Source organism: Salmo salar, chromosome 17, assembly GCF_965601325.2.
Source record: "Salmo salar chromosome 17, fSalSal1, whole genome shotgun sequence".
Lineage (NCBI taxonomy): Eukaryota > Metazoa > Chordata > Actinopteri > Salmoniformes > Salmonidae > Salmo > Salmo salar.
In genome coordinates this window covers 3,806,917-3,832,992 of record NC_138307.1, presented here as the reverse complement: position 1 = coordinate 3,832,992, position 26,076 = coordinate 3,806,917, and the positions used below count along the sequence as shown (strand labels likewise).

Sequence of the window (26,076 nt, the reverse complement as noted above, 5' to 3'; positions counted from 1 at the left end):
GAACGCCATTCATTGTCAATAATGTTTTTTTAATGATTGAACTTGGGATTTTAAAATCAGTCCATGAAGGGACTGATCACCGTGCGTTCCATTTGACCTGAGTACATTGTCACGTGATCCAACAGGAGTAGTTCTGATCACATTGTGATGGGGCACAACTTTCACTGTAACCTCTGTATGCATGGTTGCATGACCATAGGCCATAATCTAACAAGATCTGGGAACAAGGCTTTAACCTCTTGTATGTAAGGTGAAAAGTCTGAATGAGAGCGAGAGAGAGGATACTTTGCTACTTTAGTTCAAGTCGCCCTTTCAAAAGAGGTCTTTCCGAGTAAAATCTAAAAAAAGTTCTGAATACATCCAATAAATGAATGAAACCGACACAGAGCTTTTAAATATATACATTTTATGTACATATATTCATGTAGATGACTAGAAAACACAATCTTCTTCATAATGAATTATTCTGCACAGCCATATTCTTAGTTAAATAGTAAATATGATACAACATTACCATAATAATAAATAAATTCATCACATGGTTTTTTCCACATACCAGTTGTACAAACAATAAATTACAAGTTCAGTGCTGTGTTTCTGCCGTTCAACGAAAGGGTCTTTTCCCATGGGAAGAGTCAAACAGTAATACATATACAGTATATTGGTGTGTGTGTGTGTGTGGTTTAATTTTCTTTACATATTTATGTGTGTGCAAAATGTATTCTGTACATATGTGATACTGGTGTTTCTATCTAAATGTGTATTGTAGTGTGCGAGTTAAAATGTGTGTATACATATGTGTGTATTATGCGTTAATGTGGGCCTAATACAGTGAAAATACTCTTAATTAAGTCATTTGGGGGTGTTGTGTATTCTTTATGTGAATGTGTGTCTGTGCCTGTGTATGACAAATAGTGAGTTGTGCCTATGTTGCAAGATCCCATATGTATCCAGTATATTGCATGTCTATCACCACCCTTCAAAAGGTGTGTGGTTTAGCATTACAAGCTCATGAGGGATAGAGGGATGACAGAGAATGGATGGTAGTGGATGTCAGAGTGAGAGAAAGACTGCGTGTGAGAAATGGATAGCTTAAACAAGAACGTGTCAATATGATGAATGAGAGATGGAGAGGGAGGGAGAGGGTGAGCGAGTGAGAGAGAGAGAGAGATGGAGAGAGAGAAAGAGCGAGTGAGCTGTAGAAGTGTATTTGGTCAGGTATGACTGGGTTAGTTTCCCTCTTGCTGTATTTGCGAGTATCCAGTGCACACATTGTCATACTAGCAAGAATTGCTTTTTTCCTAATCAGACAAACAGACAGAAAGACAGACAAACAGACGTGGAGAGCCAAATAAACAGTGACAAAATGGTAGCGACCCTCTAGCACCCGCATAGTGATACAAATGGAACTGAGGGTAAAAGTCCATTAAACGAGTTTAGGACACTGAGTATGACAAAAACACTATATGTTCACACTTGTATGTTCACAATATAGACAAACACACACACACCACACACACAAAGACAAACATTCAAATGTCAATCTTAGCCTCACACATTATGTAATCCTATATAATTACAACCTTTAACCTCCACAAAGGTCAGAGTTGAATGGTCACCATGGTCTCTTGGCCCAGTGTCACTCTATAGGGGTCACTGGGAATTGGCAGTTGGTAGTGCTGAGCGATTAGTGCTTTTTGAGGTCGGTTCGGTTTCGGTTTGATTATTCAAATCTAATCATGGTTTTCCATTTCAATCATTTTTGAAAACGTTAAATGCACTATGCATTATGTGGGTTGAATGCTGTAACAACACTGAATAAAACAAGGAATAATGGTAGTGACTGCCCATTACTGCTTATCACTTACTAACCATCATTTATTCACATTACTTAAAAAAAATATTTCAGTTGTGTATATTACATTTGTTTTCATTTGATGATTTAATTCCAAGGCATTTCTATAGAGCTGCTGCCTATGGGGTCTGACAAAATCAGTATTTTAGTAGTTCTTCAAAGTAAATAAGGCATACCTTTATGACTGCTGAACTGTCAACCACTTAGACTATGCATTTTCAGGTAGAGATACTCGGCAAAGTAACTGCTCTCTATTCCTCTCGAGCGCGCATTCTTCTGTACTAACCTGATGTAGCAGGAATAAAAGAAACACACAGACCGGACAAGGATGCACGCAATCTACTATGATCGTTGTAGTTAATTAACATGTTTTCTGCACTAAACTATTTAGAATATTGGACTGATGTAAACTGCAACTCCCAACTACCTCGCACAGTTAGGGCTTGATCTGATTTATTTCCAGAGAAACTGCCCAATGAGAGCATTGAGTTCACAGAAATAAAACATAACTACATGGAATCCAAATAATTGAAACAAAGTCTGTCAATTAGTTGTTTAAAAACCAAAATAATAAACAAAATGTAGGTTAATCGCTCAGCACTAGCTGTTGGGCACAACTCTGCCCTAATTCAGTCTATCACTGTATGTCCATTTTCTGACCTGGGATGTTTGCAGTGCGGTTCAACCCCATTTCTGAACTGTTTACAGTACGGATCGTTTGCTCTTGGTTGTGCCCCCAGCCTATTTCCTGGTCCGCAATCCAAACAGGAAGTTGGATAGACCAAACGTATGTGGAGAATTGGCCGTGGGGGGAGCAAGAAGAAAAAAGGGGACCCCGAAGGGAAGTGGAGAAAAAGTGCCCCGCAACAGACTAGTACGGAGGCCCATGGTCCGGAGGTGTGCAGTCACACAAGACAAAGAGACAAACCCATAGTAGCAAGAACATACAGAAAAGCAAACGCAAAACATGTCATTAACAGAGGAATACAAACAAAACCTTCAGATAGAGGAGGGATTTGACAAGTGGGTGGTTGTTGATTGGGCGGCTGCACTATTCGGAAGTGTCCACATGTATCCGTCGTATGTCTGTAGCTGTGCCAAGCAGGGCCTGGCATAGTAGGGCGGGGGGTAAGGAAGAGGAGGGGTTGACTGTCAATAGCCAGTGTCTCTGTCTGTGTGTACCTCCTACTTTCAGGGGAGTCTAGTATCTGGTCCTCTCAACACTTTTTCACTAGGCAATGTTTGAAGATGGAGGGGCGGTCACCCAGAGGGCAACCCTTGGCCAGCTTGGCCTGCGGGTCCTTGCACTGCACTGTGCGGCCCTGCCAGCCCGTGTCACAAGTCCTGGAGCAGATCATCCAGGGGCCAGTCACCCACTGGGGCCCAGAGGCCGCCGTCGATACCCCTGGGGCTGTAGAGAGAGCCAGGGCCGAAAACTGTGCCGATGTGGTTCTACTGCTTGATCTAGCAGAGGTGGTAGTAGTAGTAGTAGTGGTGGAGGTGTGCGGGCGAGGTGGCGGTGGTGGAGCCGAAACACGACGAGGCATGAAGAAGCTGTAGCGGATATCCAGGGGCCTCTTGGCGTCCGTGGCCAGAATCTGAACTGTAAGGGCCTCTCTGAGGGCCCCAGGGCCCATGCTGTGTAGCCACTCGTCCCGCTGGCTCCAGCCACTGTAGTTGAGCACCGAGCCGTTGAGGGGGATGACTGTCTCTGAGGTAGAGATCATAAACTTGCCGTTGAGAAGGTAGTCACCACTGGGACGACGCAGGGCCAGGTAGGCTGTGTAACGGGGCTGGTCCTTGGGCTTGTGCTGGCGGACCTTGATGTGGGTGGAGCCCGCTGGAATCTTCACGACGTCTGTGTAGCCCTTACTGCATGGGGGAGGGAGAGAGGGGAGAAAGCAGTTACATGACCAAAAGTATGTGGACACCTGCCTGTCAAACATCTCATTCCAAAATCATGGGCATTAATATGGAGTTGGTCTCCCCTTTGCTGCTATAACAGCCTCCACTCTTTTGTGAAAGCTTTCCACTAGATGTTGGAACATTGCTGCGTGATATTGCTTCCATTAAGTCACAAGAGCATTAGTGAGGTCGGGCACTGATGTTGGGCGATTAGGCCTGGCTTGCAATCGGCGTTCCAATTCATCCCAAAGGTGTTAGATGGGTTTGAGGTCAGGGCTCTTTGCAGGCCAGTCAAGTTCTTCCACACCAATCCCGACAAACCATTTCTGTATGGACCTCACTTTGCGCACGGGGAATTATCATGCTGAAACAGGAAAGGGCCTTCACCAAACTTGTTGGAAGCACAGAATTGTCTAGAATGTCATTGTATGCTGTAGTGTTAAGACTTCCATTCACTGGAACTAAGGGGCTTAGCCCGAACCATGAAAAACAGCCCCAGACCATGATTCTTCCTCCACCAAACTTTACAGTTGGCACTATGCATTGGGGCAGGTAGTGTTCTCCTGGCATCTGCCAAACCAAGATTTGTCCATCAGACTGCCAGATGGTGAAGCGTGATTCATCACTCTAGAGAACGCGTTTCCACTGCTCCAGAGTCCAATGGCAGCGAGCTTTACACCACTCCAGCCAACGCTTGACATTGCACATGGTGATCTTAGGCTTGTGTGCGGCTGCTCGGCCATAGAAACCCATTTCATGAAGCTCCCGACGAACAGTTCTTGTGCTGACGTTGCTTCCAGAGACAGTTTGGAACTCGGTGGTGAGTGTTGCAACCGAAGACAGACAATTTTTGCGTACTACGCACTTCAGCACTCGGCCGTCCCGTTCTGTGAGCTTGTGTGGACTACCACTTCGTGGCTGAGCTGTCGTTGCTCCTAGACGTTTCCACTTCACAATAACAGAACTTACAGTTGACCGGGGCAGCTCTAACAGGGGAGAAATTTGGCAAACTGACTTGTTGGAAAGGTGGCATCCTATGACAGTGCCACATTGAAAGTCACTGAACTCTTCAGTAAGGCCATTCTACAGCCAATGTTTGTCTATGGAGATTGCATGGCTGTGTGCTTGATTTGATACTTTTGTCAGCAACGGGTGTGGTTGAAATAGCAGAATCCAGTCATTTGAAGGGATGTATGTCTATCTTCACCATTATAAGGTGTGATTTAGAATTACAAACTCATGATGTATAGAGAGATGAGGGAGAAGGGTGGATGTTAGAAAGAGTGAAAGAGTGAGTGTGAGAAATTGATATCTTAAAGAAGAATGTGTCAATGTGTTGAATGAAAGATGGAGACGAAGACAATCTATAGACCATTCCTTCAAATGTACTCAAGATGTACAGATACGTGAAAATACAGCTTACTCGCACCCTTTCACTTTACAATCGAGTGCAACAGAGCAGCAGGTTCTGTTTTCATTTTTCAAAATAGTTTGAACGGCTATTTTTTCCATTTGGCACCTGCAACTACTACACGTGAGATAAATTACACAATAAACAAGAATCAGCCTCCAACCAAATATTTAGAATTTTTTATAATTAAGTGAAGACCATTTTTTGACTTTGAAGTGAAAAATCTCAATTTCAGTTTTGATTTGTCTTTTCTTGGTACTGTGCATCAGACAAATACACATGTAAACGCCAAATGTTTTTTCAATTTCAGTGTGTATATGTGTATGTGGGTTCCCTTACCTCTTCTTGGTGAAGTTGCCAATCACCCTGATGCAGCCAGTGCTGTCCCCTCCACAGATGCCACACTTGTCAAACTGCAGCTTGGAGCCAATGATGCCGTCACATCCGGTGCGCACACACTTGCCCTTCACACACACTGAGCTGCTGTACGGCCGACATTCTGTCCCGTCCACCACCTGGAGAAGGAGACATAAGGAGATATTATCATCTTTGTTGTTGTTGTAGTCTTCACCATCCTCAACATAGAGGCTATGCCTCGTAGGAGATTGTTGCTGATTACTGCCGAGGTGTGGTGGTCTCCCAGGCGCTTATAGCTGCAGAAGCATTACCCAGGTGGGTGCTACAGATTCGGTGGTAGATGTTCTGGCCTACCTACAAAGGAGAAGTAGCTGTGAACTTCAAAGACAGAGGTCCCTGATGAAGAGCTGACTGACTGCCTGACTGTCTGACTGTTATTTTTCCCTCGCTGGCTGTATGATGAACTATCGACGGCACCTGCACTCAACTCTACTTTACTGAACTGCATCATTATTTATCTGTGGAAGACCATCTCCCCGAAATATATATTTTTCAAGTGAATGTGAGATTCTGTATGAATAGCGGTATATAAACTAAATCTAATCATCATCATCATCCGTATTCTCACAGTCATCATGGGTATATTATCATGTACAGTGCCTTCAGAAAGTAGTCACACCGCTTGACTTTTTCAATTCTTTGTGTTACAGCCTGATCTACACACAATACCCCATAATGTCAAAGTGGAATTTTGTTTGTAGAAAATTTTAGAAATTAATAAAAAATAAAAGCTGAAATGTCTTGAGTCAATAAGTATTCAACCCCTTTTTTTATGGCATGCTTAAATAAGTTCAGGAGTAAACATTTGCTTAAAACACACAAGTTGCATGGACTCACTCTGTGTGCAATAATAGTGGTTAACATGATTTTTGAATGACTACCTCATCTCTGTACCCCACACATACAATTATCTGTTAAGGACCCTCAATCGAGTAATGAATTTCAAGCAAAAGAAAGGCACCGATTGGTAGATGTGTAACAAAACAAAAAAAAACAGATGTTGAATAGCCTTTTGAGCATGGTGAAGTTATTAATTACACTTTGGATGGTGTATCAATACACCCAGTCACTACAAACATACAGGCATCCTTCCTAACTCAGTTGTCCGGAGAGGAAGGATTTCACCATGCCTGTACATCAAGCATGTACAGAATAAAAAATATTCCAAAACATTCATCCTGTTTGTAACAAGGCACTTAAGTAAAACTGCAAAAAATGTGGCAAAGAAATGTACTTTTTGTCCTGAATACAAAGCGTTATGTATGGGGTAAATCCAACACAACACATCACTTAGTACCACTCTTCATATTTTCAAGCATGGTGGTGGCTGCATCATGTTATGGGTATGCTTGTAATCATTAAGGACTGGGGAGCTTTTGGGGGGATAAAAATAAACAGAATACAGCTAAGCACAGGCAAAATCCTAGAGGAAAACCTGGTTCAGTCTTCTTTCCAACAGACACTGGGAGACGAAGTCACAATTGAGCAGGACAATAACCTAAAACACAAGGTCAAATCTACACTGGAGTTGATTTCCAAGACAACATTGAATGTTCCTGTGCGGCCTACTGACAGAATAAGAAAAATTGGCAAATATTGTACAATTCAGGTGTGCAAAGCTCTTAGAGACTTACCCAAAAAGACTCACAGCTGTAAATGCGGCCAAAGGTGTTTCTAACATGTTTTGTCTCAAGGGGGTGAATACTTATCTAATCAAGATATATTAGTGTTTTTGTTTTATTGTTATATTTTATACATGCTCAAATTTTTCTTCCACTTTAACATTACTGACTATTTTGACTAAAAATTACAATTTAATCCATTTGAATCCCACTTTGTAACACAACAACATGTGGGAAAAGTCAAGGGGCGTGAATACTTTCTGAAGGCACTGTATATATCATTATCATGGGTATATCAATATCATCATCTTTATCATTATCATACTAGCAGAACGGACACTACAAGTCGTTCTAACCGAAGGTAGTGGACGAGTGGTAGTGGAAGACAGCACTCCAAAGTACTGTACCCTCACTCACACTCTTTCACTCCCCAGTGCCCTTCTCTTATTCACTCACCCTCTGTGAGAACACTACATAGTAGCCTGTGCCCTTGGCCCGGCAGGTCAGCTTGCACACATCTTTAGGTAGCACTCCTGCGAACTTGGGTACCCACTCCACAAAGGTCTTCACCCCCTTAGGGTCTGTCTGGGGGCCGTTCCGCACCTCACACTGCTCCTGGCGGAAACTCTTACCTAGAGGAGGAAAGTTCCACCACATGTTAGAGTGGGAACATTAGAATTTCAGACTGTGTGAGAGTGAGAGTGTGAGAGAGAGAGAGAGAGAGAGAGAGAGAAAGAGAGAGAGAGAGTGAGAGAGAGAGAAAGAGCGAGAGAGAGAGTCTGTGTATTTGCATGAGCAAATGTATACTTGTGTGTGCTTATGTGTGTCTATAGCACTATGTGATCACACGCATCAGCCAGTCAATCTGCAGTACTACACTCACTGGTTGAGGGGCACGGGGTGACACTGCAGGACTTGTAGATGGCTCTCTTGCCGGTGCAGTAGCGCCCATTGTTTCGGGGCGGTGGGTTGTTACACAGACGCTGGGCGAACTGCACCCCTCCACCACACGTCCTGGAACATGCCCCCCACGGACCCCACGAACTCCAACTACCATGGTTAGATGCCTTGGAGAGGAGAATGAGGAGAGGAGAGCGGGAAGATGAAAGAGAAAGAGGAGATAGGAGAGAGGGAGGCGATATGAAAGAGATTGAGAGAGAGATAGAGAGATAGAGAGAAGAGATCAGAGAAGGAGAGGGAGAGAGGAAGGGGAGAGATAAGAGAGTACTGTTAAAGTTGCCTAGTGAGCACGTTAAAAGTTGGATTGGCCGGCAGCCAAGCCACGTGTAAAATGTGTGTGTGTGTCTGTGTGTATTATTCATTTGTCTGTGCGTGTGTGATGCATGTGTTTATGTGTGTTTGATCAATTTGTGTATCTGCATGCACGTGATTGTCTGTGCAAGTGGAATACATTGCGAGGGGTGTGGGGCGGCATGATGATAGAAATGAAAGTAATGTTCAAAGGTGACCCAGTACATTAAGGCAAAGTTAAACTCTAGCAATGTCCTATGCTAGCTCACATGCTAGCCTACAACAAGTTGCCCCTAGATGCTGATCTTGGGTCATTTTAGCATTTTCCCAACTAATGGTTAAGGTTAGGATTGGGGGAGAGAAAGCTGATCTGAACTGTCTTGATTTTTTATGTATTGTCTCTATTCTTCTTTGTTTATTTGTTCTGTGTTTTTTTATTTTATATTTGTATTAATAGTTCCTCTTAATTACTGGGCCTACAAACATTATAGAGGCCACAGATGTTGATATCATTATTACATCATTTAGAATGTTGATATTTGCAATTCCAGAACTGTGATGACATCACAAAGATACATCTATCCTGATTTACCTCTATGACATGCCCATTTACCATGGCAACGGATGGTGTAAACATTCCAATGTTACGCCATCCAGGCACAAATCAGATTCCATTTATTTTTGGACTGCTACCAACACTATCTGCTACTAGCTGTAAACACCGGCGAAATATTGAACCTACTATTTAGCCTACTCTATTTCTATTTTATTGTACTCTATTTTTTGTACATTATATATTTCCTCATATTATTTGTTTTATTTGTTGCTTTGACTTTGTTGATTTCTTTCTTATTTCTATATATTGTTGGTATAGTATCTTGTATTGTTTTTGGTCTTGACGATGAAGGGGAGGTCACGGAGGCTGGCAGTCTCTAAAGTGAGTGTCAAGTTTCTGTATTTTACTTCATGTATTTTATGTACTTTGTGTATTTGACCGTTTATAAACATCCATGATATTATTAGACTAATGGTAACAAGTTCCTCATCATGGAAAGGTATAATGTTGTTTGTAGATCTGGGTTCAAATAGGCCTAGTATTTGAAATCTTCAAAGAAAATATATAACACTGAGTGTTTGCTTAAGCCTGTCTGAGGTGCCGGATGGGCAGGGTTCACACTTTTGGGAGTATTCCATTGGGTCCAATGCGCCAGGCATGCTCAATCATGCACAGATTTTAAACTCAGGTCTAGTTGTTAGATAGAATAAGAATGATTCATTCATTCTACAGGTTCTCTTCATTCTAATTCTGAATTATATCTTACTACAGCTATCAACCCATAGAATTAGAATGATTCATTCTATGGGTTCTATTCATTCTAATTCTATAACACTACAACTAACAACCTATATAACTACAATAATTCATTCTAATTCTATATTCTATCACACTACACTTCATTCTCTTGGTTTAATCTATGGGTTCTATTCATTCTAATTCTATAACACTACAACTAACAACCTATATAACTACAATAATTCATTCTAATTCTATATTCTATCACACTACACTTCATTCTCTTGGTTTATTCTATGGGTTCTACTCATTCTAAATCTATGGGTTGTTAGTTGCAGTGGGTTCAGACCTGGGTTCAGGACCTTGTGCTCGATTGAGCTTTCCTGGCTCAATAGACCAATAGAATAGTCCCAAAACGGTAAACCCAACCCATCTGGCACTCCAAGCAATATAGAGCAACACTCAAGGTATTTGAAAGATTTCAAATAGTATTTGAACTCAGGTCTGAGTGGGTCATCATGACCAGCGACTGACTGTTGGGCTGAGATAGGCTGTAAAATGAACATGTACTCTCTTACTGACTTACGGAGTGTCATTCTTACAGACTGTCCTTCAGCTCAAAGCCATGGAGGAGGATAAGAAGAGGGCGGAGTCCAACCAGAAGAAGGAGGAGGAGTTAAGGCGGATGGAGGAGGAGTTTAAGAGGAGGGAGGAGGTAATGGAGAAGAGGGAGGAGCAGGTGGAGAGGAAGGAGGTGGAGGTGGAGAAGAGGGAGCTGCAGGTGGAGAAGAAAGAGGAGCAGGTGTTGGTGGAAAGGAGGGAGGTAGCGGAGGAGAAAAAGGGGATGCTGGAGGAGAGGAAGAAGGTGGCGGAGGAGAGGAAGGAGGTGGCGGAGGAGAGGAAGGAGGTGGTGGAGGAGAGGAAGGAGGTGGAGGTGGCAAGGAGGGAAGTGGAGAAGAGGGAGATGCAGGTGGAGAAGATGGAGAAGACTGCAGGGAGAGAAGGGAAGATTCTGAGAAGAGAGAGGCGGCAGATCGTTCTGAAAAGCGAGTGGCTGATGGAAGAGAGGATGGCTGTCAGGGAGGAGAAGGAGAATGTTCAGAACTGGGCAGATGAAGTGAAGGTGAAGGTGGAGGAGGTGGAGGTGAAGGGAGAGGAGGTGGAGAGGGTGAGAGCGCAGCTGGCAAAAGAGAAAGAATTGACAGAGGGAAAGATAAGGAAGATGGAGAAGGAGAAGGAGAGGCTGAGGAAGGCGAGGAAAGAGGTGGAAAGAAACAGAGTGTGGATGGAGAGAGAGAGGATGGAAATTAATAGACTGGGGCAGGAGTCAATGTTGAAGAGATGGAGAGACGAGGACTCTCTGGCAAATCAAGCCAAACTCCTGGACATAAAGAACAGAGAGATAGAGAAGAGAGAAAAGGCCATTGCAGACAAGGAGTGGATGAGGAAGGAGTTGGAGAGGAGGAAGGAGGAGCGAGAGGCATTGGTGAATGAGAGACAGAGGCTGGTGAGTAGGATGGTCGAGAATGAAAGAGAGATGAAATCCTACAGGGGAAGTTGCTATGTAGCATTACGGTGAGGAGTAGAACATTGTATAGCCCTAACCCAACACATAACCAATAAACTAACAATGGATTGTAACCCCTCACCTTTGATCCTAGGATTAACCTAACCCCCTTATGTCTTGTTTTTATTTTGTTGCAGCTCTCAATGGGTCGTTGTACCCCCCTCCTCTTCACCTTTAGGCCCCCTAGGGGGACCCCCCTCCAGCAGGTGTGAAACCTCCTGTCCTCTCCTATGCTCTCCTCACCTATCCTCCCATCCCCTCCCCTCTCCTCCCATCCCCTCCCCTCTCCTCTTCCCATCCAAAATAAACATGCATATTTTCATTGAACATTTTGTTTGCGATTACTTTGAAATAGATTGTTGGTCTAGATAGATCTACTGTATATTGTAGTTAGATGTCTAGTAAGTTGGTCTAGATATACAATATAGACAGTGTTTGGGAATATATAGTTTACCAAGCCACCAAATACTGCACACTGGAATAAGTTAAGCTACCCTAAATCTACCCTTAATAAAAATATAGTTTACTTAACTCAAGTTACTAAATCTGAAATTGCAAGAACAGATCACTCTGGAGTCATACTTTAACAGGGTGTGTAATTTAGCCTATTAAACACAAAAACTATGTTTCAAGTGAGAATTAGGCAGGTCCGCTGCTGAAAAAAAAAAAAAAATCTTGCCAACAACCATATATTTTTTTAAGTAGAGTATATTTCCAGTAGTTAGCAACACCACTACATGGCAAAAAAAGTAATTAACTACTGAAAACACTAACAAGCTACTTTAAAGTGTGGTTAAATTACTAGTTGCACTACATGTAGTTCACTACTCCCCAACACTGAATATAGATGTCTAGTTGGTGTAGAACTATATTCTAGTTAGGTGACTATAGCCTGAAATATCATTTGTGTCAATAGCCACAAGTCAAAATATGAATAACCAAAACATATACAGTAGGCTTTGTATATTCTGTTGAGAGTGATTCTGGTGGGATGTCTCTTTTAATAACTCAAAAGTAAGTGACACTCTTACACTGTAACTCTAATAGAACAAACTTTTTTTTTTGTACGTAATGCTTCGACACAAAGACAACCGAAATGGTGGTGACGATTAAAGTATAGTGAGTTCTGTGACTGAAACAAAAGAGTTGAAAAGACTCAAACAGAAACAGCCTGTTAAGAGAACAGTCTGAGAGGAGGGTAAACACACAGGCACGCCCACATACAAAAGAAATATTCTTTCCCTCCATCTCCGACCTGCCAATAATACACACAGACACTCCTCTAGTAATCTTGTTTCGAATCCATTTCAATGGAATTAGAGTAATTGAGAGTTCTTTCCAACTCTCTCCTACCCTCCCTCTACCTCTACACGGAGTATACAAAACGTTAAGGACACCTTGTATATGTAAAGAAAATATTAAATCAAGAATAGTCTGATGAGTGACAATATTAGCCTACCACTATTATCACTTGTGAATGATGCCCAGCTTAAGGCAAGAAACAGTGCCTTCCTTTTATTTGCGACTTTTTAAAATCATAGTCACACACCTCATGTAGCCTAGACCATAGGCCTATATGTTTTGATAAGGTTTGTATCAAGACACTAAAGTGGCCAAATAACTTGTTAAAATGAAGCACATTAATCTGCTTTACAACGGGTGTAGAGCCTAACTTTTGTACTATGGGGGATAGTAGATTGACATAGGCTAGTGCTTTGCTGTTCATTAGGCATAATCATCTTGTTGGCTGACGAAAAGTAAATGTGGACAGGTCTTCCAATATCTTCAATATGCTCCTCGGAATTAGATAAGGATGTGTGCAGTTGCATCCTCGATGTGTCTGTCTTCACTTGTAGCCTGTGAGAAAGACACAATCACGTGACGGAGTGCCATGTAAGTAAGAGGTGCTTCGGCACGCAGCCGGGAGAAGGGAATTATGATTATTATATTCAGCCCAAGGGCACAATGGTCACTGGCCACAAAAGGCATTGACTTTTTTAGGGGGCATTACGGCCACACAAAAGGGATGCAGCTGGGAAATTCGGGGCACTATCAAGTGCTTGTTATATTGTGAATGAGAGACTGATGAAGTGTGTACAGCCTGCCCTAAAAAACAAAGCAGAGCTCATGCCTTTCATGCAACTTTTTTCAAATCATCATTAGAGTTGAATCATGAAGCCTTAGAATGTATTAAAAATCAAAACATATAGCCCAACATTTGTATCACAACTAAAGTTACATTAATAACTCTAAATTTAGCATATAGGAGTACCCGTTTCTTTGTTAACCACTCAACACAGAATAGCCGCATGTGCGCACTCCCTCAAATCTTTCGGGGGAGAAATATAATTTATATTTTATTCAGGTATTTTCAATTCTATTCTTCATACTATAAAAAGATATAAAATAATGCCACGGAATTCTAAGCAAATCTTGTCTACTAAATGAACTAGTGTAGCCCACAGCCATATGGCATAGACAGATCAGGGCCTAACATAAGGACAACTCAGAGTATGCTATTCTGTTCTTCTGAAATAGAAAACATTTTCTTCAAATCATGTTTCTTTAGACCTGTCTAAAATAAATAATGGATTTATTGTGATGGTGTAGGCTATATTACATGGATTTATTATACTTAAAATGTAGATGTTCCAAAGGTCTGCATCAGTGGCTTTTAGGCTGTGTGTGGAAGCTAGGAGATGCTAAATGTGGTAATTAACGGTCAATTACCATGAGACCGGCAGTTATTTGCTTGACAATTACCGGCTGACAAAATTTCATGACCACCACAGCCCTATGTCTGGCCAATACTAACATACCCCGTTCAAAGGCACTTAAATCTTTCGTCTTGCCCATTCACCCTCTGAATGACACATGTACACAATCCATGTCTCAATTGTCTCAAGGCTTAAAAATCCTCCTTTAACCTGTATCCTACTCTTCATCTACACTGATTGAAGTGGATTTAACAAGTGACATCAATAAGGGATCATAGCTTTCAACTGGATTCACCTGGTCAATCTATGTAATTGAAAGAGCAGGTGTCCTTAATGTTTTGTACACTCAGTATATATCTCCTGTGGCCCTTGTCCACACCTTCACCCAACTCCATCCCTGCCTCCCATTCTCTCTGTCCCTCTCTCTACACTCCCTCCCTCATTCCTTCTCTCCTTGTTTTATAGTGTCTCTCATTGCTGTTGTTGGCACTCTCACCCTACTCACCCTACTCCACAGTCCACCCGCCCCCCTCTACTACCTCTCTCCCACCATTCCTCTCACCAAGTAGTATAATTTGAGAGACTTTTCTATGTTGTCACCCTATTGGGCAGGAGGTAGCCTAGTGGTTATAGCGTTGGGTGAGTAATCGAAAGGTCGCTGGTTTGAGTACCTGAGCCGACAAAGTGAAAATCTGTCGATGTGCCCTTGAGCAAGCTACTTAACCCTAATGTGCTCCAGGGGTGCAGTACTACTATGGCTGAACACATTTCACTGCACCTATCCTGTGTTTGTGACAACACATTTTATTAATATTTATTGCATTGAGCCTCCCATTCCCTCTCTCAACACTCTTCCTCACCTTCCCATCCCCTCCTTTCCTCCCTCCTTCCCTCACTAGAGAATACATAATAATAATAATAAAGTAGCACTCTGTTCTTTCACTACCTTCCACTCTGTCTATGCTGTCAGCCTATTGCGTTGTTGCTTCCCCTCCCTCCCTCCCCTCCCTCCCTCCCTCCCTCCCTCCCTCCCTCCCCTCCCTCCCTCCGCCCTTTCCTTACCGAGTAGTGTCTCTTGCGGGTCTTGTCCACACACTTGCCCTGGAGGCAGATGCGACCCTTGCCACACGGCGTGCCCTCCACGGCGGGCAGCTTCTTGGTCAGGCACACCATCTGCCCCTGGCGTATCACTGCGCACCACAGGCGGGCGCACACGTCCATGCCTGGGCAGACCGTGTACTCAGGTCCAAACGCCAGGCGGCATTGGCGCACAGCGTCGTAGCTCTGGCCGGGCAGCTCCTCTGAGCCGAGCAGGGGCTGGCGAGGGGGGTCCAGGAGACACTCGGCTGTAGAGGGGTAGAGGGGTGGACATGGTCCAATGCCAAAGGCTGTTTGTCTGTCTGGTTTGTCAATCCTCCGATCATTCTAATCTGCCACTCGATAGGTGTGAAGGGACATTGGATTAAATTTATCAAAGACAACAGCACATTAACTATGTACAGTAGGTGAGCCCAACCCTCATTATTTAACCAAGTAAGTCATTGAGGTATTCTCCTGACTTTTACAATAAAGACTTGGTTACCTCCCTTACCGTTAGTTCAGGGCTAGTCAACTCCTCTCCGCTCTCCTCTTCTCATCCCCCTCTATCCTATCCTGACATTCTTCCCTGCTCTCCTCCCCTCATCCCCCTCTTCATTTCTTACCATTGCCATCGTCAAAGAAGTCAGTGATGGTAGCTGAGGTGCAGCGGCTCCAGGGTTTGGAGGCGTCGATGGAGGTCAGGATGGACGACATGAGACGCTTGTCCGCGCTGGCGCCAAAACGCTCTTCACAGAACTTGGAGTCGTCGTGGGACAGGCCCAGCAAGTGACCTTTGGTTCACAGACAGAAAGACGGACAGGCAGACAGAAATACAAATCATTTTTGGGGGGTGTTACACACTGAGCATTGTGTTCTTGAGAGTGTATATTTTGTATTTATGAAGAATCCCCATGAGCTGCTGCCAAGGCAGTAGCTACTCTTCCTGGAGTCCAAAAAGAAATAGAACAGTACAACACATTATTACACCACTACTCTACCACTACATATCTACAATACAAAACGTATAATACCACAATACAACAATATTACAACATTACAATGTACGCGTGTTAGCCCGTGTCTGCATTATGCGTGTGTGTCTCTGTTTGTGTCTCTTCAGTCAGCTTCGTTCCATAACCTGTAGTTGTATCTATTTTAAATCTGATTTTACTGCTTGCTTGAGTTACTTGATCTGGAATAGAGTTCCATGTAGTCATGGGTGGTATGTAGTACTGTGCGTTTTCCAGAGTCTGCTCTGGATTTGGGGACTATGAAGAGACCTCAGGTGACAGTGATAGCAATAGAGTTTGTATGTGTGTTTGCATGTGCTTACGTACATAAAACGAATGTGTGAGAATGTGAGTGTGTATGCATGTATTGGCAGGTAATTGAGTGTGTGTGTGTGTATGTTTGTAGGCAGGTGTGTGAACGGTGCCAACCTATCTCGTGTGCCACGGTGAAGGCAGCATGGAGTCCGTCGTCCTCTATGACGGCACAGCTCCTCTCTGGTGAACAGATGGTGCCAACGTCGGCCATGCCCAGTGTGTCACACGAGTGGTGCCCACACAGGTCCTATACAGGGGGCCCAAGCAAATGGGTTGGTGGAAAGGGTGAAATGACATAAAAAAAATACCTGCCTGCACTTTATAAATATTGCTTTACTTTGTCCATAGGGCACACACATATACTGTAGGAATCACACATACACACCAAAACACAGACAATGCAAGGACAAGCCGGATAGATTACAGATGAGAAATGAGAGATCAGATGTCAATAGACCTTATTTGACCCATACTTTGTTGATGCTATTGAGTTCTCTATTTCTGCTCTTTCTTTCCTCTGTTCTCTTTCTCTCTCCAATCCCTGTTTTCTCTCTCTCTCTCTCTCTCTCTCTCATCCCTGTTTTCTCTCTCTCTCTCTCTCTCATCCCTGTTTTCTCTCTCTCTCTCTCTCTCTCTCTCTCATCCCTGTTTTCTCTCTCTCTCTCTCTCTCTCTCTCTCTCATCCCTGTTTTCTCTCTCTCTCTCTCTCTCTCTCATCCCTGTTTTCTCTCTCTCTCTCTCTCTCTCTTCTCTCTCTCTCTCTCTCTCTCTCTCTCTCTCTCTCTCTCTCTCTCTCTCTCTCTCTCTCTCTCTCTCTCATCCCTGTTCTCTCTCTCTCTCTCTCTCTCATCCCTGTTCTCTCTCTCTCTCTCTCTCTCATCCCTGTTCTCTCTCTCTCTCTCTCTCTCATCCCTGTTTTCTCTCTCTCTCTCTCTCTCTCTCTCTCTCTCTCTCTCTCTCTCTCTCTCTCTCTCTCTCTCTCTCTCTCTCTCATCCCTGTTTTCTCTCTCTCTCTCTCTCTCATCCCTGTTTTCTCTCTCTCTCTCTCTCTCTCTCTCTCTCTCTCTCTCTCTCTCTCTCTCTCTCTCTCTCTCTCTCTCTCTCTCTCTCTCTCTCTCTCTCTCTCTCTCTCTCTCTCTCTCTCTCTCTCTCTCTCTCTCTCTCTCTCTCTCTCTCTCTCTCTGTGTGTGTGTGTGTGTGTGTGATAGGGCACTGTGTATTGACCAGTGTTCCAGCTCCCACACAGATCTATACAGATGATGCCCAGAGGGCTTGAAGCTACTCTGCTGTGTAGAGGAATCAATCAGTCAACCAAACACTGTGTCCCTATGCCATCGACTGTCTCGTTCTCCGAAACACACACACGGAGACACAAGCATGCATGCACACACAAACACACACACTCTCACAGTATACATACAGTGTGTACATTACTAACTGTAAAAGTGCACGCGTCATCTATGAATGAGATAAGGGCACATACACACACACTCCTCTCCACTCCACCCACCACCCCAGGCTCCCCTCCCACACACACCCTGGGGACAAGATGAATTCCCTGTTAAGTGATGTTGACAGGCCCACTGTGCCGTGTGTGAGAGACTCTCTGGGGTGTGTATTTACTCGTCTCGGATGAAACACTTTAGGAACAAACCCGTCTATGTTCTGGGCTCTCCAACACATGACCAACAGGGGGGAACGCCTCCTAGACTTACTCTAGACACAAACTCTGGCAATGTCCGAAATGACACCTTATTCCCTACATAGTGCACTACTTTTGACCAGGGTCCATAGGGCCATCAGTGCCATTTCGGCCGTAGCCCTAGTGTGGTACCCTATTTATCCTAATCCCTATATAGTGAACTGCTTAGGGCTCTGGTAAAAAGTAATGCACTATGTAGGGAATAGGGTGACATTTTGGACACACTTTTTAGACAGAGACTCTTCAAAAAGAAAGTCCCCTACATACTAAAGGAGAGATAAAAACTAAGTCAAATACAGTCCAGTCTGATTCCATTCCACTAAATGCGTTGTGTTTGTCATTGTTCAGATGTTGCCCACTGATGTGTGTGTAGATGGAGAGAATAGACATGACATGTTTTGAACTCCTTGTTGTCGCTATCAGATGAACTTGCCAATCGGGAGGGACATTGAAGAAAGGGTTCATCTCCCTAGCCAATCGGGAGGGACATTGTAGAAACCAACATGTTCACCATAGATGTGTTGGTTTTCCTATTTCTTACTTACTAGCTGTCCCTGTCTCTCTTTCTCTCTCACTTTCACTCTCTTTTGTTCACTTGAACGTGTTGTCCCTAACTCTCTCTGCCTCCCACTGCCCTTACACTCTGTCCCTGTCTCTCTCATGTCCCCTCTGTGTCTCTCTCACTTTCACTCTCTGTCTGTCTCTCTTTTTTCTCCTCTCCCTCCCGCTCTCCAGTGTGTTTCCAGCTTGGTATTTTCCTTTTATCCCAAGGGGCTTTCACAGACATATGAGAGGGTGAGCGAGAGAGAGAAAGAGGGCGGGTGAGAAAGAGGGAGCAAGAGAAATACAGTTATGGAATCAGACACCTGGGGAAAGGGATGGGAGGATGGAGGAAATGAAAAGAGAGGAGGAAAGAATGGAGGGAATGGGCCGTTATGGAAACGTTGAGAAAAACAACCTCAGCGCCGGTGGTAAGGTATTTAGGTCAGTAGACGATCATATAAGAAGACTGAGTGTGTGTGTGTGTCTGTGTGTGAGAAAGAGAGCCAGGGTGTGTGTGTGTGTGTGTTTGCGTGTACATGTACATGTGTACGTGTGTTTGTGTGTGAGTCTCGGGTCAACCGGGGAACACACCCTAGCTGCGTTGGAAAAACACACTGCCACTCTGAGTAAAGGAGAGCGTCAATCACAGACACGCACACACTGTCACTATGTGGCATTAGCGCGCATGCACACACACACACCCAAACACCGCTAATACTGTATCGTGGAGAGAATCCAGAGAGTCTAACCACAACACCTTGTCACTCAAAAATCAGTGTCAACAATGTAAGTGTCAACGAACCGTGAAATGAATGGCCTGCCAATCATCGGTGAGAGTGACATTAGCCTATTAAATGGCAATCGTACTAGGCTAGAGCCCACCCCTAAAAGTTTTCCTGGTCAGGCCCTGACAAAACTCCTGGCCCAGTGACCTATTTCACACATCTAAGAGGCTACCTTCATCCAATAACCTGGTAGTATCCTTCATATTCAACCACATCAGCTTATCAGAGAGACTGTGATCGTCATTCCAGAGGTAGGATTTAAAAAGGTTTAATCCTAGAGCAGCAATTCTACTCTGAGCTGCTTGGTGAATATCATCCCAGACCTTAACTGCTAGCTGATCATTTCAGTTCATGGCGTTGTTTTGTCTACTAAACGAATCAGACAGCAACAGACAGACCCCCTTCCAAAACGTCCATACTCTATCATTCCAACTCCAGTGCACATGTGCACATTCTATTGTGTGCCGTGTACAACTGAGTATGTACGCACATGTATTATTTGACTTGAACAGAGTATGTCGTATGTGCCCTCCTGTCGCTTCTTCTCCTCGCTCATGTTTGTTGTGTGAGTGTGTGTTTACAGTATGTGTGCGTGCGTGTCTGCTTACAGTGTGTGTGTGCTTTTCGATTGTGTGTGTGTACGGTGTGTGTCTGCTTAAAGAGTGTGTGTGTGTGTGTATGCATGTGTGCGAACATGCGCGCATGTGTTTAAGGTGTGTGTTTCCCGGTCCTCTCCTCCCATAGGTAGGCCTAATATCTCCTCTATTTGTTATAAGACTGGGGTATTTCACAGGTCCTATATTTCATGCCTATATAAACTCTGCCATTCAACTTTCGACCCATCACTCAGTCCACGTGACTGGTAAGGAACATCTTGTTACATGCCATAGCTGCCTAGTAAGAGTGTGTGATAGGCTATTCTGCCTCACAGATTATGAATTCACTTTTCAGACCCGGCAACTGCATAAGGTGATTGTGTGTTTTGTGTCTAAAAGTGACAATGACCGAGGTGTTATTGGTTTGAGCAAAGCCACTGGGCTGCGCACCACTGGGGTGACATGTCTGTTTGTCTGGTGAGACTAACAGGGACATCTGCAGGGTACTGTACTTTAACATAGAGACAACAATAATTGAACTTCTCATTATGAAAAAGAGGGACGGATCTGATCCTAGATCAGTAGTCCTACTTTGGGACGTTTGGCGAATACGTGCCCTTAACCTTCAACAGATACGGAGACCTAGTTTAACGTTTCTGCGCTTTCATTGCTCTCTGCAGTCACACTCTCTCGTTCTCAGAGTCCTCGCTCCGTCCCCCCCTCTCTCCCCGTCTCTTTCTCAGAGTAAACACACGCTCTTTGCTCCCTCTCTCTTTATGTCCTCTATCACTCTACCCCCCTCTATCTTTCTGTCTCTACCTCTCTCTCTGGCAACAAGAAAACCTTAAACACGTATGTCCTAGTGCATGAGAGAACGATCAAAGTAAGAGACTACAATGAACATGATCAACTCGAGGATGTAATATTTATGGTGAATATTTCCATGCTGCATATTCATGTAATTAATGATGTTTTCTTGGCTATTTCAAGTTGATTATTTCTGGGCTCTTTCTGTCAGGGTTCCTTAACTGGCGGCCCACGGGACAATTTATTCGGCCTCCCAAGTTTTCTGAGCAAAAAACTTGTTTGTTTTTAAATTACTTTTGTTATTGTATTCTCACACATAATAGAGAGATATATGTGATCGTTTACAAACGTAAGCAAGGTTTGAAATGATTATGTTTTAGTCAAATATTATATCTGTTTGGGCTTCTGGCGGTTAATTTGCAGTCTACAAATGATTTGTAATTATGTCCCGGCCCCCTGAACATCCGCTCCAGAAGAAAATAGGCCCGCGGCTGAAGCTAGTCGATGATCCCTGCTCTAGGTTCTGTCAGTAGAGAGCTCTTCTCCTCACAGTGAGGCTTTGTTTAATGTCCCGGTCCCTGGCGAGAGCAGTCATGCGTCCGGTCACACTGTGACGTAACACCTAATAATCACACACAGGCACGCACATACACAAGCGCATGCACGCACTCACAACTGCACACACATACAAATAACAAATGCATACACACACTGAGTCCCCTCAATGTGTCTCTTGTTCTGTCGCGGTGCGGCATGCACAGAGCCCGGTGACACTGGCACAAGGGTCTGCTCACTCAGGACACGGGGGTGTTGGGACCGGAGTAATTGGACCCATGCATGAATAACCCCATGTTCCAATAAACTCCCCCCCTCTACATCGCCAAAGAATGGATGGGTCTCGTCTCTGACTGTGAGAATGCAGTCTGCTGAGGGATTTGACTTCCACTTAATGAGTGTGACTCACCCAAGCTACGACATTAACTTCTTTGATGACAAGCTACAGCAATAAGAGACAAATGAATGGAAGGGTTGCGTTTTAAAGATACAGTGATCTGACACTACAGCCAATCATGGAATCAGAGTTCAAATCCTATCGGCTGAGGGGGTTCACTGACCTTTGACCTTTTGATAAGTCATGACCCACTCCAAACACCTTTCAGGTGTTATCATGTTGCTATGCTATGGAGTTGTTACCGTTGTTATGACCGGTCACTTGCCCCTGGGTAGTGCCAGCGCCAGGTATCTCCGTGCCCATTTTGCCAGCCACTGTGCCAACCACGCCACCCTACCCCCTGCAGGTGACACAGAGGGAATGCACTGCCAAGTGGGTGGGAAGTCCATGTCCATGCAGGTGGTGGTGGTAATAGTTGGCACACAGTTGCTCTGCCAACCTACCAAGCCCAGGTATGCTCACGTGGCACTGCCAACAGGATCCACCCGGGCGCCGGGGCCCAAAAAAAGTTACCTCGGTATTCCCTGGTATTGGGAGCCGTCTCCAGCACAAAAAAAACCTTGCATGACTTAGTTACACGCAGCCCAATCCTGAGGCAAGAATGATACCTGACACCTCAACCACAGCCGACGGACCAAGAAACCCCACCAGAGGGATGAAAAATGCAGAGATGTTAGTGGGATTGAGATGCGTGTGTGTGTTAAACGCAGGCAGATCACTCAAGATTGACTTAGAAATTGGAGGGCTGTCCATGTCCTGAGGACATCCGGAAATACCTTCACAACTGGCCACTAGGGGCAACATCATAATCCCATGATTTGGATCCGTAGGTCATATATTCAATCCCTGTGGTAGACACTAATGTTTTAATGTTTTATTTAATTTACTTTTAACCCTTAACCATTCAGAATAAAGGCCTAAACTTTATGTTGTAACCCTATCGAAAACCTTAACCCTTAACTTCAAATGTAATGTTTGCAGAAATGAAAAGATGCTGAGCAGGAGGAGTCAACACTGTGTGACAAAAACAATTCGAAATTTGACATTTGGAGCAACTTCGAAATGTGATGTTTGGAGAAATGTGAATATAGGTCAGAATCTGAAGTCAATTTGGCAAAACCATGAGATCTTGTATAAACGAGTGTGGTCTTGGTCAATGTAGGCTATTGGTTTTCAGAGGGGTAACATAAAATGTCGAGAAGATGGCGCCGCAGAAGATGGCTGACGTTTTACATTCTCCTAACCGATTATGTTTTTATGTTTGTTTTTTTGTGTTGTTTGTAACTTGTTTTTTTAAACTTATTTTGTACATAATGTTGCTGCAACCGTCTCATATGATCGAAAATAACTTCTGGACATCAGAACAGCAATTACTCACCACAAACTTTTTTTTCCCTTTAACGAGTCCGACGAGCCTGACGTGAGGTTGGGCTGCCTTCTGAGAATTCGTAGGTGATCGAATAAACACCCCCCTGCCTTCCGTTCTACTAGCTAAAGTGCAATCATTGGAAAATAAAATCGACAACCTACAAGGAAGATTAAACTCCCAACGGGACATTAAAAACTGTAATATCTTATGCTTCACGGAGTCGTGGCTGAACGACGACATTATAGAAAGTTCTTTGTTTCTGGACATTTGGAGCCTGTAATCGAAACCCACAAATGCTGATGCTCCAGATACTCAACTAGTCTAAAGAAGGACAGTTTTATTGCTTCTTTAACAGAACCACAGTTTTCAGCTGTGCTAACATAATTGCAAAATGGATTTCTAATGATCAATTAGCCTTTTAAAATGATAAACTTGGATTAGCTAACACAACGTGCCATTGGAACACAGGAGTGATGGTTGCTGATAATGGGCCTCTGTACGCCTATGTAGATATTCCATAAAAAAAATCTGCCATTTCCAGCTACAATAGTCATTTACAACATTAACAATGTCTGCAATGTATTTCTGATCAATTTGATGTTATTTGAATGGGCAAAAAAATGTGTTTTTCTTTAAAAAACAAGGACATTTCTAAGTGACCCCAAACTTTTGAATGGTAGTGTATGTGTTTGCTTTTTTGACAGTCCCAGCTCTGCTCAGAGAAAAAAAATGTAGGAGGAAAAAAGAAAAAGAAAACTGGAAGGAAAAAATGAAGGGAACATTTTTTTACGGCTGAAGGCTGGCTGCGGTTTCTGGTTGAGAGTAACATTCTGAACTCTAACCAGCAGCTGATTTCAACTACATCCCTTCAACCGTGGAAGAATGTGCGTGCGCAGCGTGTGCGATAGATCACACGGGCTCGAGACGTTGGTTGTCAGGGGACTGGGAGAGTCAGACAGAAGAGGCTGCCCATAAAAACACAAGCGGAGGAAACGCTCTTTTTTAGGGTTGATATAAGACACGCGCGAGAGCCCACACAGAGGAGGGAGGCTGTGCAAGACAGACAGAGAGAAATATAGAGAGAGTGACGCACAATCACTCAAATTGGAAACACTAAACCGAAGCAGATTTCTGCTTGATAACAACAATGTAATAAACATATTTAAGGCCAAATGACTCCCCCGAATAACAGGTACGAGCACAGAACCGGTCTGTCACGCAAGCAGTTCCATAACAACAACAAACACTGACGTCATGCTTGGCGTAACATCTCAGTGTAAAATGCGCTCTAGTCCAGTGAGTGGGAAGGGATGGACCTGGCGCGCAGTGGTATGTGTTTTGTCCGCCAGGTGATGGGGGTGGGGGGGTGAGAGTCGGACTCTGTGGTTTTGTTTATTTGTTTACCTGCCTGGTGAAGAGGATGGCGGCGTCGTGGTGGTGCTGGTTGTCGTCGTCCAGTGGGTTCTGCTGGTTCTGCCACTTGCAGAAGCTCTTGAGGGTGGTGGCTGCGTTCTTGGACACCTCCAGCCCCTTCTCCTTCTCCGTGACCATGGTCACCTTCACAACGGACAGACGGATGGGGTTCTCGATGCTGGCATGGCCGTACAACTTGGAAGCGATGGAGGCCAGCGTGAGCAGGTAGTGGTGCAGGTCCTTGCCATACTTCTTGGACATGGACTCATCTGCGACCAGCAGGAGCTCCACGTGCCTAGCGCGCGAAACCGACCTCTTGCGCCGACTTCCCAGTGAGGGTGGAGAGGCAGGTTTGGACAACTGTGTCCACAATCCTCTGCCATGCGCTCTGCTGCGCTCCTCGCCCCTGTCAAGGGTGACACCATGCCGGTCGCGTTTCCCGTTCCCTCGACCCTTACGCCGGTGTTTCCTCGATGCATCCATGCGCCCGCGCCCTTCCTTGGTCCCACAGCTCTCGCTCACAGGCATGGCTTCGAAGCTGAAGCTCTCCCGCGTGAAGTAGTGGAGCGCGCTCTCCGCATCCTTGTCATCCAGCGAACGCATGTCGTTATCGTGTCCCTTGGTTCGGATGAGAAGTGTGATTGTGTAGCGTGCGTGTTTCAAAGCAAAAAAACCCTGTAGACCCCCACCACAGACGCTGAACACCGCCAGGGACTCGGGGTTGGAGTCCACGGTTCCCCGGTAAACACACTCCCGGTGCAGAGGCGCGGCGTCTTCTCCCGCCCCCATCAGGGCCATCACATATTTCGGACTGAAGTGATGTGACAAAATTGACTCATCCCTCTCCATATCTAACTGAAACCTTCTCCCATCCATGTAGAGTAGGTAACCAACCTTCCCACCCCCATGGTAAATCCGATCGACGGTCCGCACAACACCCTCTTGTGCAGGTGGATCGAAAGCCCTGAAAGTGGTGAGACCGGCGGCGAGCACGGCATCGCAGCCAGTATGCAACTCCACGATGCACAGCAAAAGAATGCGAAACACCAACATGACTCCAGCAAAAGCACAAAAGACACGGGTCATCTTTACCCCAAAACAAGCAGTGCACGGCGAAACATTTATATTCCAACTAAAACAGTAATGGAAACGAAGAACAAACCATTTTCAGAACAAGTCCCGTTTGAATGCGCATGATCTCGATATCCAGAATTGCAATGAAAAGTGTAAAAACGCAGAAAAATGAAGGCATCGGAGCAAATGGAAGAAAATAGCGAAGATGAAAGAAAAGAGCAGCGGAGAACACGGCTTGAGGACCGAGCTGAACTTGGAGAACAAAACACAAAAGTTTCCTCTTAATAGAGGAGAGCGAAAAAGTCCTGCCCCTTTGCACTCACTCACTCGCCACTCCACCCCCCTCGTCTCTCTCCCTGCTGCGTTCTCGTGTCTGCCGAAATCAAAGCAA

The 26,076-nt window shown here is 44.4% G+C and overlaps 1 protein-coding gene across 1 annotated transcript; it reads right to left on the bottom strand.

Moving 5' to 3' along the window:
- Positions 1–389: 389 nt before the first annotated feature.
- Positions 390–26,069, bottom strand: adamts5 (ADAM metallopeptidase with thrombospondin type 1 motif, 5 (aggrecanase-2)). Its single transcript, XM_014151324.3, has 8 exons — positions 24,603–26,069; positions 16,559–16,691; positions 15,743–15,910; positions 15,102–15,385; positions 8,094–8,277; positions 7,667–7,842; positions 5,511–5,686; positions 390–3,727 (listed from the first exon to the last, which is right to left on the bottom strand). Exons 1-8 carry the CDS (start codon positions 25,695–25,697, stop codon positions 3,073–3,075), a joined length of 2,871 nt encoding a protein of 956 aa, XP_014006799.1. The 5' UTR covers positions 25,698–26,069; the 3' UTR covers positions 390–3,072.
- Between the last annotated feature and the right edge of the window lie 7 nt (positions 26,070–26,076).

Coding starts and splice junctions, on each gene's coding strand:
- adamts5 (XM_014151324.3), bottom strand. CDS start 25,697: ATGACCCGTGTCTTTTGTGCTTTTGCTGGAGTCATGTTGGTGTTTCGC. Junction 15,911..16,558: donor CACCGTGGCACACGAGATAG/GTTGGCACCGTT, acceptor TGTGAACCAAAG/GTCACTTGCTGGGCCTGTCC. Junction 8,278..15,101: donor CCCGCAAGAGACACTACTCG/GTAAGGAAAGGG, acceptor CTCCTCTCCAAG/GCATCTAACCATGGTAGTTG.